Source organism: Camelus dromedarius, chromosome 25 (genome assembly GCF_036321535.1).
Source record: "Camelus dromedarius isolate mCamDro1 chromosome 25, mCamDro1.pat, whole genome shotgun sequence".
In the NCBI taxonomy this organism is placed as follows: domain Eukaryota; kingdom Metazoa; phylum Chordata; class Mammalia; order Artiodactyla; family Camelidae; genus Camelus; species Camelus dromedarius.
This window is the reverse complement of record NC_087460.1, coordinates 21,814,357-21,829,247: the sequence shown is the minus strand read 5'-3', so window position 1 is coordinate 21,829,247 and position 14,891 is coordinate 21,814,357. Positions and strand designations below refer to the sequence as shown.

The 14,891-nt window shown below is 47.0% G+C and overlaps 1 protein-coding gene across 15 annotated transcripts in view; it reads right to left on the bottom strand.

Moving 5' to 3' along the window:
* LOC135319331 (uncharacterized) overlaps positions 1 to 14,891 on the bottom strand; it is a 49,932-nt gene that overhangs the window by 27,442 nt on the left and 7,599 nt on the right. For 2 of the 15 annotated variants that reach the window (XR_010377850.1, XM_064479182.1), the window contains exons 1-9: positions 13,735 to 14,577; positions 13,258 to 13,391; positions 12,804 to 12,856; positions 12,327 to 12,517; positions 10,861 to 11,522; positions 10,441 to 10,553; positions 8,495 to 9,035; positions 2,823 to 2,940; positions 360 to 1,184 (exon numbers count right to left, since the gene is read on the bottom strand). Coding sequence is in view for 7 of the 15 variants with exons in the window: in XM_064479182.1 (XP_064335252.1) it covers positions 360 to 666 (307 nt within the window). In the remaining 8 variants the exon portion in view is untranslated. Of the gene's footprint in view, positions 1 to 359; positions 1,185 to 2,822; positions 2,941 to 7,194; positions 7,945 to 8,494; positions 9,036 to 10,440; positions 10,554 to 10,860; positions 11,523 to 12,119; positions 12,522 to 12,803; positions 12,857 to 13,257; positions 13,392 to 13,734; positions 14,579 to 14,891 lie in introns of those variants that run through there. The other 13 variants (XM_064479185.1, XM_064479186.1, XR_010377854.1 and 10 more) reach the window with 12 other exon arrangements.

The window sequence follows — 14,891 nt, the reverse complement described above, 5'->3', positions numbered from 1 at the left end:
AAGAGCCTGAAATCTGACTTGGGGTGATGGTTCCCCAGGACATTATTCTACCATTTCTCAGCTGGCTTTCCAAATTAAAGTCGCTATTTCTTGCCCCAAAACCTGGTCTCCTGATTTATTGGCCTGTAATGCACGAGCAGAACAAGCCTGGACTCGGAAACACAAACAGACATCGAAAGTACTCACTTGGTATCTTAAAAGACCTGCTTCTACTCATCTTCCTGACGTTTTATTCTCTTGACCTCTCCTGCTATGTTTATGAACAATCTGTCATGTGGACACATTTCCACCTCTAGCCACTACCCTTCCAGGTAAGAACTGATGCCAAGAAGGCAATGGAAGTTGCTAGAAGGTATTACCTGGACAAAATAGAGAAGAAGTGGGTTCTGGCTGATGTTCAGGAGCAGGCTGGAACACCTGACAAGATGTTATAAGTACGGATAGACAGCTGAGCACCAAAGGAGAAGCTTCTAAACTTCCATGAGGGACTTGTTGGATAGGAAGGAAAAGTCCCAGACTATAGCTCGGATCCCACCACGAGCTTCCTGGGCGAGTCTGGGCAAGTAATTTAAAATCTCTAGGCCCGTGCTGTCCAACATGGGAGCCACCAGCAACATGCAGGATTATGAAGTTATTCTGTAGCCAGACAGAATTATAAAAAGACATTTTATTGCAAAGGCCCAGCAGGTATAATATTTAAAAACGTTATTGGTTAACATGAACTAACGAGTTATTTTTGTATGTGTAGGTTTCTGTGGTTTGTAACGCCTGTGACTAATGATTCCGTTACAGTGAAGTATTTTGAAATTATAAGTTACTGGACACAGTACCCTCATATCACATTTGAAAAAAACTGATCCACATAAGCAAGGTGATCTGACTTATTAGTTATGAGCAGGGGCTCTGGGGCCAGCCTGCCTGAGTATAAATTCTCACTCTGCCTCCAGGGGGTTCTGTGTGAATCTTGGACAAATTGTTGTTGTTTTTGTTGTCGTTGTTATTATTTGTGCCTCTTTTTCCTTACCTTTTAAGTAGCGAGGAATATGTAGACTCTATCTCCTACTGTGTTGGCAAAATTAAATGAGTAAACGTCTGTGCTGCCCACTTCCCTGGGTTTCAGCATTCTCCAGGCAATCAGTGCCAAACTCAGAGGCATTCTCCACTGTCTTCGTCAGTCTGGGATGCTGTAACAAATTACCGTGGGTCGGGGGGCTTAAACAACCAGCATATTCCTTATGGTTTGGAGGCTGAGACTTTCAATGTCAATGTATCCTTGAGAGGATTGCCAGCTCGAAGATGGCTGTCTTCCCAATATCTTCATATCCCAGAGGGCAGAGAGAAGCAAGCACTCTGGGGGCTTGTATAAGAACACTAATCCCATTCATGAGGGCTCTACTCTCATGACCTCATTTTATCCTACTAATCACCTCCCAAAGGCCCCGCCTCCCAATACCATCACCCTGGGAGATGGGGTTTCGACATATGGATTTTGAGGGGATGCAAACATTCAGTCCACACATCGGCTAACTCTCCCCAACATGCAGTCATCAAACCTGTAGCTAATATCAAAGTAATATTTATATCTCTCTGCCCATTTCCATTCCTACATCCACTATCACTGAAGCCCTGTTACATTTTATTCCTTATTTTTCTGGTAGAGATTTAATTGATTCCTCTAACTCCAATGCTCCCCTCGCTCCAGTCTGCTTAACAGCCCTGCCAGGTAGGTCTTCCTTAAAACACCTTCCCACTTCACCTGGTTGTTTTTTAGGGGTAAATGTCAGAATCCTCTCCACACCCCATCCTATACCTTTAATCCATTACACTATGGCTCACTATGTTATTTTCCTTTTACCAATGTAAGAAATTTCCATAAGCTTAAGAGCTTAAACCAGCACAGATTTATCAGCTTATGACTGTGGAGGTCAGAGATCCAACACATTTCTCATTGGGCTAAATTCAAGGTAGCAGCAGGGTTCCTTCCTTCTAGAGGGTCTAGAAGAGAATGTTTCCTTGTTGTTGTTTTTTTTTTTTTTTTCCAGTTTCCACAGGTCACCCACCTTCCTTAGCTTGTGCCCCACGACTTCCTCCATTTTCATGGTCAGCAGCCTTTCTGAACATTGCTCTATGGCTACACCTCCCTCTGATTTTAAACTCAGCTGGGAAATGTCCTCCATTTTAAGGAACCCTGTGAATACATTTGGCCCACCTGGACAATCCAGGCTACTCACCCTATTGTCTCATCTCAGGATCCCCTTGTCCCATCCCATTCAGGTATTATGGATGTGGCTGTGACACTCACCTTGTGTAACATTTCCTCTCATAAGCATTTTATGGTTCAAGGCACTTATGAATGACTTTTTGTTTTCTTCCTTAGCCTTTCTACATTCAATATGTCTGGTGGATTATATGAATCCTTTTTATTTGTCCCCTGCACTAATCTTTAATAATGTATCATGGGTTTAAAATGCTAACTGATAGACAATTTAGAAGACAGAAATCCTCTAAGATTTTTGTCCTAAAATATCTGTCATGCATTTTGCCATGTACAGTAACATGTCACAGGTGGCTACCCTGTGGCCAGGGAGGGACATGATTCTGCCATCACACTCCCCTCATTCTCACCAATGTGCTGATCACCTAATCAAGGATCTATGCTCCCCGCTTCACTCACTTCCTCCTCCTTTCCATTGACTACCCTGTTCCCATCGCTTCCTTTATTCAGCACATCAGGATTTCATGACCACATTCTTCTCTAAATGCAATGGGTATCTTGAATCTAATGTCTGACAACTGTTCTTACTGTATATGCACACACTGACCTGCACATAACCCCGTCCAGCTCTTTATTTTCCTAGAATCTCCCAGAGGAATCAGTTCCATGATGATGGTGATGATGATGATGATACTGACAATGATGACAGGGACCTCTCAAGGATTCTGATAAAGAGGGAATCAATAAAGGGAGGGAATTATTGCAAAATTGCCCCAGAGACAGGCTTAAAAGTAAATAACTGCTATAGTGTTTAATGAAATTGACTAATATTTAACTATTTTTAAAACTTTATATCACTGAATTTAAAATTTTAACGGGAATTCTCATTCACCAGTAACCAAGTTTCAACTCTAGGACCAAAGTCTAAGGATTCGATCTTCTAACAAATTGTCCACTAGCCTTTTAAACACGTGATCCTTTTAAAAAGCTTAGTGCTGGGCTGAAAATAAGCAGGATTCATATAATCTCACCAGACACAGTGAATGTGGAAAGACTAAGGAAGAAAAACAAAAGCCATTCATAACGTCTTGAACTTCACGTTGCTCACAGGAGAAAATGTTAGCCAAGGTGAGCGTCACATCAACATGACGCCTGAGTGGGATGAGGAAGCTGATCTTCCTCATCAGACATTTATGCTGATTTGTTAGATGCCAACGCAGTTTCCTCATTGGATTTGCTTCTAAAAGTATGGAAGAATTTACGTTCTACCAAAAGCAGTCTAAACATTTTCCCCTGCTGTCAGGTCTCTGGACTGAATGTCCCCACAAGAAGGACATGAATATGTTTCATAGGGAATTCTTCCTGAGAAGCAACAAGATTTTCGAGGGCAGAACTGCAGGCCCCCCCATGGAGGGCTGGAGGAGGGCTAGAGGGGGCACTGGAAAAACAGCAGGAGTGAGTTCAGATACTACTGCTCAGGTCTCCAAAGACAGCATTGCTATCTCTGAGGATATGACATTCTCCCAAAAGTTCCATGAGTGAAGGTACCTGTGAACACTAAGCAGGTTGTTAAGAAACAGCAGCACATAATTTGCGTCACAACTGAATTACAGTATGTTTTGATATTTGGAAAATAATTAGCCCATTGTCCTTTGAAACTGCAGCAGTAGCAATAGAAATAAAAAAGGCTGAGCCGTCTTGGAGACAACAATCAATAAACAAGTCTAAATCTGCAGGATTCCTTGACGATATGCAAGCAATGAGCTAGATGTGTCTTGCAGATACCTCTTACTGCAGGGCGCTCTCCTGCAAAGCATAGAACTAGTTTTCTCAGCAGACAGAGGGAACTAAGTCAAGATTCCAAATCTTGAGAGATTTACTATATGGCAGGAAAGATCACACAAGTACATCCAGACAAATATGAATAAATGTAATCAAATATTATCAAATGAGATTGGAGCACAGATGAAACAGAAATTCCTTTCACCTGGAATCTAGAGAGACTTCTTCAGAAAATGTGGCTTTGGAGATGGCCAAAGACATGGGTGGAATTTTGGCAGAACAGGATGTAAGGAATTTTAAAACTGATTCTAAAATTCATATAAAAATTCAAAGAATCCCAAATATCCAAAACAATTTTGAACAAGAAAAACAAAGTTGGAAGACTTGCACTATCTGATTTTCAGCCTTTTTTTTTTTTTAAACTACAGTAATCAGAAAGTATGGTGTTGGTGTAAAACAGGAAAATAGAATAATGGAGCAGAATAGAATGTTCAGAACTAAACCAACACTTATATAGACAATTGATTCTCAAAAAGGATGCAGTGGAGAAAGGATCTTTTCAACAATTAGTGCTGGAAGAATTAGATAGTGATATGCAAAAAAAAAAAAAAATGAACTTTGATCCACACCTCACAAAATATACAAAAATTAACTCACAATGGATCATAGATCTTAGTAGGAAATCTAAAACTATAAAACAGCTAGGAGAAAAAGCATAGGCTTAAACTTTATGACCTTGGGTTTTGCAAATATTTCTTTGCTATGACACCAAAAGTATAATCTATTTTAAAAAGAAACTGATAGAGTGAACTTTATCAAAATGAAGACTATTCAAAGCTGTCCTAAACACTGCTAAGCAAATGAAAAGACAAGCCATAGACAGAAGCTATCTGCAGATCATATATCTGATAAAGGTCTCTCTTTGTGTCTGATCCAGAATAAAGAGGTCTCAAAACTCAATAATAATGCAAACACCTGAATGAATGAATGAGGCCAGAAAACACACTTCAGTAAAGATATCCAGATGGATAATAAGCATATGAAAAGATGCTGATTAAAGATGCCATTAGTCATTAGAGAAATGCTTTTAAAAACCACAGTGAGATACTAGTACACATACATACAAGAATGAATACGATTAGAAAGACCGACCTTACAAAGTGCTGGCAAGTAAGTAAAGCAACCAGAGCTGATACACACCACAAGGAATTTACAATAGTACAACCATTTTGGAAAAGTCTTTAACAGTTTCTTTAAAAAAAGGTAAATAACTATATACCATATAACCCAGATATTCCTCATCTGGTGCTTTAGATAAGAAAAGCATATGTCCATATAAAGACTTGTAACCAAATATTCACTGCAATTTTATTTATAATAGCTCAAGTTGTAAATAACCCATGTATCCATCAAGAAGTAAATGGAGAAACAAATGATGGTCTATCCAAACACTGCTCACAACAAACTATTCAGTAAAAACTCAGCACAAAACAATACTGTGCTATAAGACAAATAAGCTATTAATACAGCAACACAGATGACTCTCAAAATAATTACACTGAATGAAAAAAGCCAGACAACATAGAGTAGATACTGCATTAATCCATTCATACAAGGATCTTGAAAATGCAGACCAATATGTTGTGATGGAAAGCAGATCAATGGTTTCCAGGGGAAGAGGTGGGGAGGGAGGGAGGGACAACAAATGGCAGGAGAGAAGCTTTGTGGGTGATGGGTATGTTCACTCTCTTGAATGTGGTCATGGTTTCTTGGGGATATACTTATGTCAAAACGTATTAGCTGTAAACTTTATACGTGTGAAAATTACTTTGTCAAGTATACCTCAAAGCTGTTTTAAGAAAAAAGGCACTTCAGTCCTGATCCACCTCAGCGCCTGATTGGAGTGACATGATCAGCCCCTCACCCTGTTTGCCTAACAGGAAGGTAGAAAACCTCTCACGGAAAATAACATATGGAGTTTTCATTTGCAATGTCTGCCATGTAATAAAGAATTTCAAGACATGCAACATGTCAAGACTATATAACGGATAATATGAGAATAAGAAACATTAGACAAAGGATGCAAACCCCCAGGTGATGTAGGCATCAGAGTTACCAATAAAGGCTATAAAATACTTTTAATATATTCAAGAAAATAAGGAAATTATGGGAGAATAGATAACAGGGTAAAGACTTTCACCAGAGAAATATACTGGAATGTATTTTTAAGAGAAATCAAACAGATACTCTAGAACTAAAGCTTTCAGCTCTGGAAACAGGTAAACAGAGCTAATTAAGATCCCTTTTAAGTAAAACTTTCAGTAATGCCGGGTAAAATACAACAACAAATGTAACACAGAGCTAACTATGGAAAGAGAAGTTCCCAGGTGACAATACAAAGAGGACACTTAAAGCCCAGAGTGGTAATCTTCTGAGCTGATGACACCACACCCTGGAGGGAAGGGGTTTTAATCTGCACATAAATAGAGATACAATGTCCATTTAGGAAAAAGGGTCCATACCAGATGTAGAAGACTCTTCCTTTATATCTATATAGTCAGAGACAGAGATGTAAAGTGGCAGCAGAGGTCACAGTGACACAGGGCCCTGGGCCAAGTAGTGTGAACACCTCCGCAAGCTGGGAAAGGTAGGAAGACAAATCCCTCCCTAGAGCCTCGGTGTGGAACGTAGCCTTGGCCACACGTTGGTTTTAGCTCACTGACAATGACTTTGCATTTCTGCACAATAGAACAGTGAGACGATGAATGTGTATTGCTTTAAGCCACTGAGTCTGTGGTCCTTTGTTACAACAGCAAAAGGAAAGAAACTCAGGAACCAACATGAACATGAACCCCAAGCTGCCTGCTGTGCTGGCAGGAAGTTCTTTGTCTCTGATCCTGGGGGAGTCTCCTGTCTTCTGGCAGCATCCACAAACTACCTCATGCTAACTTGCCAGCTTGCAGAGGGTTAAATCTTAACCCTGCACAGTTTTTGATATTTAGTTAATAAAAATGATGGTGTCATCATGGGTAGTTTTCCACCTTTTAAATACCCTTCAGTCTTCCAATAAAGCTACCTCTAATTGAGAGACAGTGTAAATAGTTTTCAATCTTCATAATAAATAACTGTGGTATTATTTGGTTACTTAAATTATGAATACTAATATTCACATTAGAAAAAGTTTTTAAAATCAACATTGTTTAATGAAAATATCATTTCTTTTTGCATGAACATGTATTAACTACAATAAATGTTCCATGCTTTGTTCTATGATTTACTGTTAGAGCCTTAAAGAATAATATTTTCCTCAAAAGATATTATGGCAAAGGGATTTCTTTTGGTGGGACAGTTCCTACATCAAATCTGGTGCATGGCTCAGGCCACTGGGAACCTAGAGATGATAGAAATTAGGAGGCATTATAAACACAAAATGATTTTTAAAGGAATTAAACAACTGGATGTGTGAAAACAAAGAATCTGAGAATATTCTAGTGAAATAAATGTATTTTTCAGCTTAAGCAAGACACTGGGTGAATAAATCTAAAATGAAAAAACCACCCAGAGATCAGCAGTGAGTCATGCATGCAGTGTGATTGATCAAAACCAAGTTGGTTCCAAACCAGTGTACAGGCTTGATGCCTTCATGAATCAAGTCTGTGTGGCACCAGGCCACCTCGAATACATGTTGATGAGGTATTTATAAGCCCTTCACCATCCCAGCACAAAGCCCACACATGAGCCACAAGACCATCACCTACACATCTGCAAAACACACAGCATGGTGTATAGCACTTTTCTTGTTCAGTAGCCGGTGGCAGGGCACTGTGAGCAGACCGAGATGCAGGGACACAGAGACACAGAGGCACTTCCCCTCACTCAGCTGATAACCTTCCGTGCATTCCTGGGGACAGGATTGTCATAAAATGCACCACGGATTGATCCTCCTCCTAGGAAAGGAACGGTAGGGCTGTCCTCAGGTTGGAGCAAGGGTGGCCGGAGGATCTCAGAAGAGCTTTTTCAGCACAACCAATAGAAATGTCGGCCACCGTGACCACGAGAGGCAGGCCTCCTGCCATCCCGTAGGCACTTGGGCTCCTGACAAAAGCTGGGCTCAGTAAAGGCTTGAGTAGAAGGCACAGACCTGAGGGATGCCCCAGCAAGAGACAGGAGGTAGGGCCTGGTTTATACTGCTCTGGGTGTATCTCAGCCTCATCCGAATACGAAATCAGAAATTTGCAAAACAGCAGAGCTGGGATGGATCATCTACTCCAGATTCTGCACCTTACAGTTTAAAGGGTGGCAGCCCTGGGAGGCAAAGCAACGTGCTAAAGGCAGAGCATGGAAGTGGCAGCGCCAGATGAAACGCACCATGGCAACCCCCGTTCAAGGCCGCTGACGCTGAGGACGGGACCAAGGTTTCCAACGAGGAGAATGAGACAGTGTAAATACTTTGTTCCCCCCAAAACCCCAAATGTTTACTAAGGCACAAAAACTCACCTTAACTAGCTCTCTTCTGAGGGGCTCTCTTCTGTCTCCTTCTTTCTGTCTGTCTCCATTTCTCTCTCTCAGACACAAACACTTACAATTTTGTGAAAGGGGAATTCCTGCCATAAAAAGACAGACTTCATATCTTCAGAAAAACACTTGACAAAGCACATTTCCAATTCAAGTCTTTGTGTGAGGTCTGGGCAACTGGCTTATTTTCTAGAACAATCGGTGGTTCCAAAATCAGATCATTTCCCCAAAGGAAGAGTTCTGGTCCGTGTTGATGAAGCTGGGGGTGTCACATTTCATGAGCCCGTTCGGCTCCTCCTCTGGCCACCTGCTGCATCTGATGGCTTCCTGGAGCCGAACATCACTGTCAAGGGCTATGGTTCGGATACCAGCTTTGGCCTTGTCCAAGCGGTCCACTTCATTGACGTAGCAGTGAAAGAGGGACCTAGATTCGTCATTGTGCTGCCAGAGAACCCCTTGGGCACCAGCAGTCTTCCAAAGTCTGACACAAAGCTGTTCAGTCTGAATCTCTTCTCGGGAGACTCTGCATTGCAATAAAGAAAACCAAAATAAAAGATCGCTCACACTCTAGCTCGGTGACCTGAAGACTCATAGTTTTTGATATCTACTGAGAGCAAATCCCTGCACAGAGCATGCTGACAAGCACTGGAAGTGAGAGACATCACTTTCGAACACATACAATTACACCCAAGGCAAAAGTCTCGTGAGGGCCCTTGGACCATCCTGAAAAGACATCGCTCCCTGAGAATCCTCAATACTGGTGCATCGCACAGCAGTGTTTCTCAGTGGGACACTCAGATCATCTTCATCAGAATTAGTTAAAGTGCTTCTTAAAATGCAGGATTCTGGGGTGCACACCCTCAGAGTCTCCAGAAGTAGGGACCTGCAGTCTGTATTTTCATAGCCACCAAGATCACTAAACATGCTCAGGTTTAGCACCGCGGTCTACATCGGGTCACCTGAGCATCGACAATGCTGTCTCACAGGGTGGGGGGGTGCCATGTGTGTCAGTGTGCTGTCCTACCCACGTGTCTCCCCTGATTCTCAGAACTGACAGTGCAGTCCCATTGGGCAAGAAATACCACCATTTCACAATGCATACGCAGGGCGCCTGACTGACAGACACAATCAGTGCTAGGAAAGGGGACAAAACTCAGGTTCCTCATCGCTTGTTTCACTTACTGTGGGACAAATGATCAATTCAAGGGTAATAAATCAGTGTATGAGTGAATAACATGACTCTCGTTAGTCCCACGAGTGCCTGGAAGAGCGAGCCTGGGCACACTGAGAATCATAACAGCCCATCTACTTAATTGTCATCCTCCCCCGATTTATGTAAAGGTTACTTCCACCCAGGCAGTGACTCCTGAAGGGCAAGAATCATGTCTGAACACACTCTCAAATCCAGAACAGAACCTGACAACAATTAGGCTCTGGGGTCTGTGTTTAGCGAGTGTGGAATCACAGTGATGCCAGCTCTTAGACCTTGCCTTCCCATCCCACCCCTCACGATAAGGCCCTTATGACCAGCTCTCCCGGGGCTGGGGCCACAGAACCCATTTACAGGACTGGAAGAATCTGATCATGTAAACCATCCCCCAGATTATCATCAAGAGTCACCTGCATTTCAGGGATCAGTAATCCCAGAAGCTTTGCAGTTCAGGCAGGTGAGGGATTTTTATATCAGCTCTGTCTTCCACTGTGACTGCCTGGGTGACATCAGACAAGGAATTCTCAAAAGCCTGAGCTTTTCCTTTCAGGAATAATCTAATTAACAAATCTCGTTGACCACTCAACAAATGTGATGTGAAGATCAATGATTTACACAGGAGTACAATATTCACTAGGTCATGGATTTAGAATCAGAGAAAAATCATTTGAGAAAGATTGACAGAATGTAGCTTTAATGCAAATTTAAGTATTCTTACCTTTCAGTAAATCATCTTCTTCCCCAACTTATCACTTCACCCAAGTTTAAAAGATGTTTGAGAACAAGGATGAGTGTGCCAGCAATCTGGGACCCAATAACCTAAAATGTCACCTAGGAAAAAGAGGGGAGTAACACATTTTTAAAAAGCATGGTGAGGATGGCGGGGCCATCCCCCAACTCCAGACTAAGAAGCTCTAAGTAATAGATTTCCTGCCTGCCTGGGGCATCAGCTGATGTGAAAACCCACCCAGAAACCTCACTGTCCAGCAGCTCCTCCGTAACACAGGCTACACTTTCTCAGAATTAAGAATTGGGGCCAGTAACCACTTCGCTGAAGAATAAAGACAAAGGAGAAGAAGAGAGTTCTGCCCCTCCCCAGGGGAGAGCCCAGACCTTGGGCTGCATGCACTGAGCCCACCTCCCAGGAGAAGGATAAACTGGAGAAGGGCGTCCTGCGAAACTGGGGCAGCAAATGTTGAGATGGGAACAAATTGACCAGCTGGCCAGGGACAGCCCCCTCCGTCGCTGCCATGGCGGCTGCCTCCGCCCCCTCAGCACATCCTGCCCACTTCCGGTGGTTAAGCTGTCAGGGAAACAGTGCTTTGCGACCTGGGGCAACAGAGGCTGCCCCCAGGCCAAGCTGCGGGGAAATGGGATCTAAACCACCAGTTCCCAAGCGGCAAGCTCCATACCCCCGCCAACAACCCGCCGCCCCCGCAACCTTCAGCACCCCCGGGGCAATATGTCCTGGAGAAGGGTGACCCGGGAATGAGGGGCAGCAGAGGCCACCCCCACGTCAGGCCTCCAGAGGGATGGGAGCTTATCCTGCAGCCCGCCAGGGGCAGACCCCTCTCCTCTCCAACCCCTGATGTCACCGCGCCCACCTCCCAGGAGGAACCTGACCGGGTGTGGGGCTTCAGGCTAATCTTGGGCGGGAGAGGCCGTCCCCAGGCCAGGTCAGGGGAGAGGAGAAGTGGCCCCATTAGGCGGGGCAGCCGGCCGTCGCAGCTGCCTCTGCCCCTCGACAGCATCGCGCCCGCCTCCCAGGAGCAAGCTGACCTGAAGACGGGCATCCGGCTTCTTGGGCAGCAGAGTACGCCCCCAGGTTTGGCCGTGGGGAAGAGGAGAGCAAATTGACAGGCTCCGCGCTGCAGGTCCTCTACCCCTGCCTTCGCCTCCCCCACACCTTAAAGGCACCGCCCAGGGCGCCCCTCCCCCAGCAGGCTAAATGGGACAGGTGTGTCTGGTGATCTGAGGCAGGAGAGGCCACTCCCACACCAGGTCATCGGGGAGACGGGAGCCAATCCACCAGCTCCCCAAGGCAGCCCCCTACCCCCGCAGCAGCCACCGCTCCTGCCCCCTGACCTCACGGTGGCCGCCTCTAGGGAGCAGGCTGACCTGGAGATGGACGTCCGGCGAACTAGGGACAACAGGGACCGCCCCCAGGGCAAACCATGGGGAGAAATGGGAGCAAATGGACTGGCTCCATGGGAAAACCTGCCGCTGCTGCCACCACCCCCAAAGTAACACGCCCGCCTCCCGGGGCCAGGCCGACTAGGATACACGTGTCTCTTAACCCAGGGCAAGAGACACTGCCCCCAGGACAAGCCGCGGGGAAGATGGGAGCAAATGGGCCCGCTCCCCCGCTGCAGGCCCCCGACCCCCGCCACCCGTGCACCCTGACTACCCTGCCTCCCGCCCCCAGCAGGCAAAGTGGGAAAGGGTTGTCCCGGGACCTGGCGCAGCAGAGGCCGCCTGCAGGCCACGAGGCACAGACATGGGAGCTAATCCTCAAGCTCCCCCGGGGCAGCCTCCCTATCCCCGCAGCCACCACCTTCCCAGCCCCCTGACTGCACCGCACCCATCTCCCAGGAGCAAGCTCACCTGGAGTCGGACCTCAGGCAAATCTCCTGCGGCAGAGGTCGCCCCCAGGCCAGGCCGCGGGGGAGAGAAGAAATCGAGCAGCTGCTTGGAACGGACCCCAAACTCCAGCCGCCGCCGCTGCCGCCGCCGCCTCCCAGGACCAAGCTCACCTGGAGACCGGCGTCCCGCCTCTACGGCAGCAGAAGCCGCCCCTGGCTCCGCCGCGGGGGAGAGCGGAGCGAATTGACCGGCTTCCGCGTGGCAGCCCCCCTAATCCCGTGGGCCCTGCACCTTAACGACACCGCCTCCACTCCCCACTCAGAAAGCTGAGTGGGACAGGTGTGTGCGGCGACCTGGGGCAGCAGAGGCCGCTCCCAGGCCTGGCAGCCGGGAGAAGGCAACTATTCCATCAGTTCGCCAGGGGCAGCCCCGCTCCGCCCCCCTGACGCTGCCACCGCCCCCTGACCTAACCGCCCCACCACCCAGGAGCAAGCTTACCTGGAGTCCAACATCTGGCGAATCTCCGGCGGCCAACGCCCTCCCAGGCCAGGCTGCAGGGAAGAGAAGAAATCTACCGGCTTGCCCGGGCAGCCTCCCACCCACCGCCGCCGCCGCCGCCGCCGCCCCCTCCGCCGCCCCAGACCATTGCACTAATCTCCGGGGGTCAGGCTGACTGCGAGGATGTGCACTTGCCTTCTGATCCTGGCCACGTGCCTGAGCACCTTCCTGCACCCCTACACTCCCTGTACCTCTGCACCCCTGCCACTCTCTGCACTTCTGCACTGTCTGCAACCCCGCATCCCCTGAACTGCCTGCACCCTCCACAGCCCCTGCACCCCTGCCACCACTTACACCTTTGCACTGCGTACACTCCTGCACCCCTGCTTGTCCCACACACCACCTCTTGGGCCTGTGGCAGTCTCTGCTGTTAGACCAATGCACAGGAACTCACATCTTTGCCAGTATATGATGCATCAGTGGACGTCTGGGGTTGGCTGCAGGAAGGTACATGTTCCCGGTCACTAGCCTGGGCCACTAGGGTGATCTCTGTGAGGTCACCCAGGACGGGCTCAGAGATGCTGTTCTCTGGGAAGAGAGGAGTTGAAACCGGTCTTGAGGGCAGAGCTGTGCTCACCAGGTCGTCCACGCTTCATGTTTTACACAGGGCTTCGGAGAAGTGAAATGGATCTGACCAAGTAAGACCGGCCTGCTGTGCGCCCACCTCAGTCCTGGGCTCTGAGGCAGACCGACTGGCTCCCACCATCAGGACACAGTTTGGGCACCTGAATGGTCCCTTGGAGGCATCCTATCACTTCTCAGGAAGAAGTCTGGCTGCTTCCACCCTATGGCCCTCCCTCCCACTGTGCTGGCCTCAGGAAGGTTCCTTATTTGGGGAAGAAGGCAGCCCACCCCCTACCCCACCCCTCACCTTTCTCTAACCCAGGCTGGTGCTTTCTCTGCCCTTCAGAGTCTGGAAAGCCATTTCTCTTCAGGTATGTCCCTTCTGAGATGGACTTGCTTCCACTCAATTCTAGGCGAGGATGCACCATGGAATGCACTGGGTAAGAGAACCAAAATAAATAGTTTCTTCTGTGAGGTTTTCTGTTTATCTACTGGGGCTGGGCTGTGTGTAGTTTGCTACAGCTATTCGTGCGAGAGGCTAAAGCCACCCGTGTGTCCTTGTTTTCATCTCCCCGCTGTCTTAGGGTTTTCCCTAGACACTCCTGAGACATTTACTTCTTTTAATTTTATTCCTGTTATTACACAGGGGCCCTAATGACATGGAGGTAAGGTGTTGGGGGAGCGGGACAGAGCAGGGCATCTGTAGTCCTGTGATTAATTCTCATTGAACCTGTGCCCTGAGCTGTGACCTCCACAAGTTTGTCTCTTTCCCCCACCCCAATTTGGGTGACACAGAAGGTATTTCCCTTCCCCCAGGTAGGTTAGGCTCTGGTAAAATAATTTCTCAAAAAAAAAAAAAACAAAACAAAACACAACCCCCCACAATGGAAGAGAATGTTCTGGGTGTATTTCAATAGAGCTATTTTTTCCTTTCCTGGCAGGAACCATGAGGAGTTTTCCTATGATCTTCACTCTGAGAACAGGATACGGTCCTGGAGGTAAAATGCATGAAAAAGAGCAGGGGGCCCCTCTGACTGGCCCCCTGGAGTTGTCACACTCGGACTTCCCCACGCTGAGCCTCCAGCTGGCCTCAGGGACCTGTTAAATCTGCCTGCCCCAGGGGTTCTTACAAAAGTGGGTTCTGCCCTGGGAGCTGTGACTCTCCAAGCCTGCCTCTCTGTGTTGGGAGCAGCTTTCCACCTCAGTTTTCTTGTGGATCTAAGAAGAGCAGTGGGTTTGCAGCTCCCTCAGCTCTGGTGTTGTTTTCAGGACAGAAGGAGCAACTTCTGAGCTCCACACGAGCTGGACCAGAGGCTGGAAGCCTCCCCTCCTCTGCCTCCATGCAGACAATCAGTGGCTGTTGTTCTAGCCGAGTTTCTGAAGATGTGGATTTAAACACACACATCCCAGCCCCCACAGGAGCACACAGTCCCATAAATCCCTACAACTTCCACTGGTAACTAT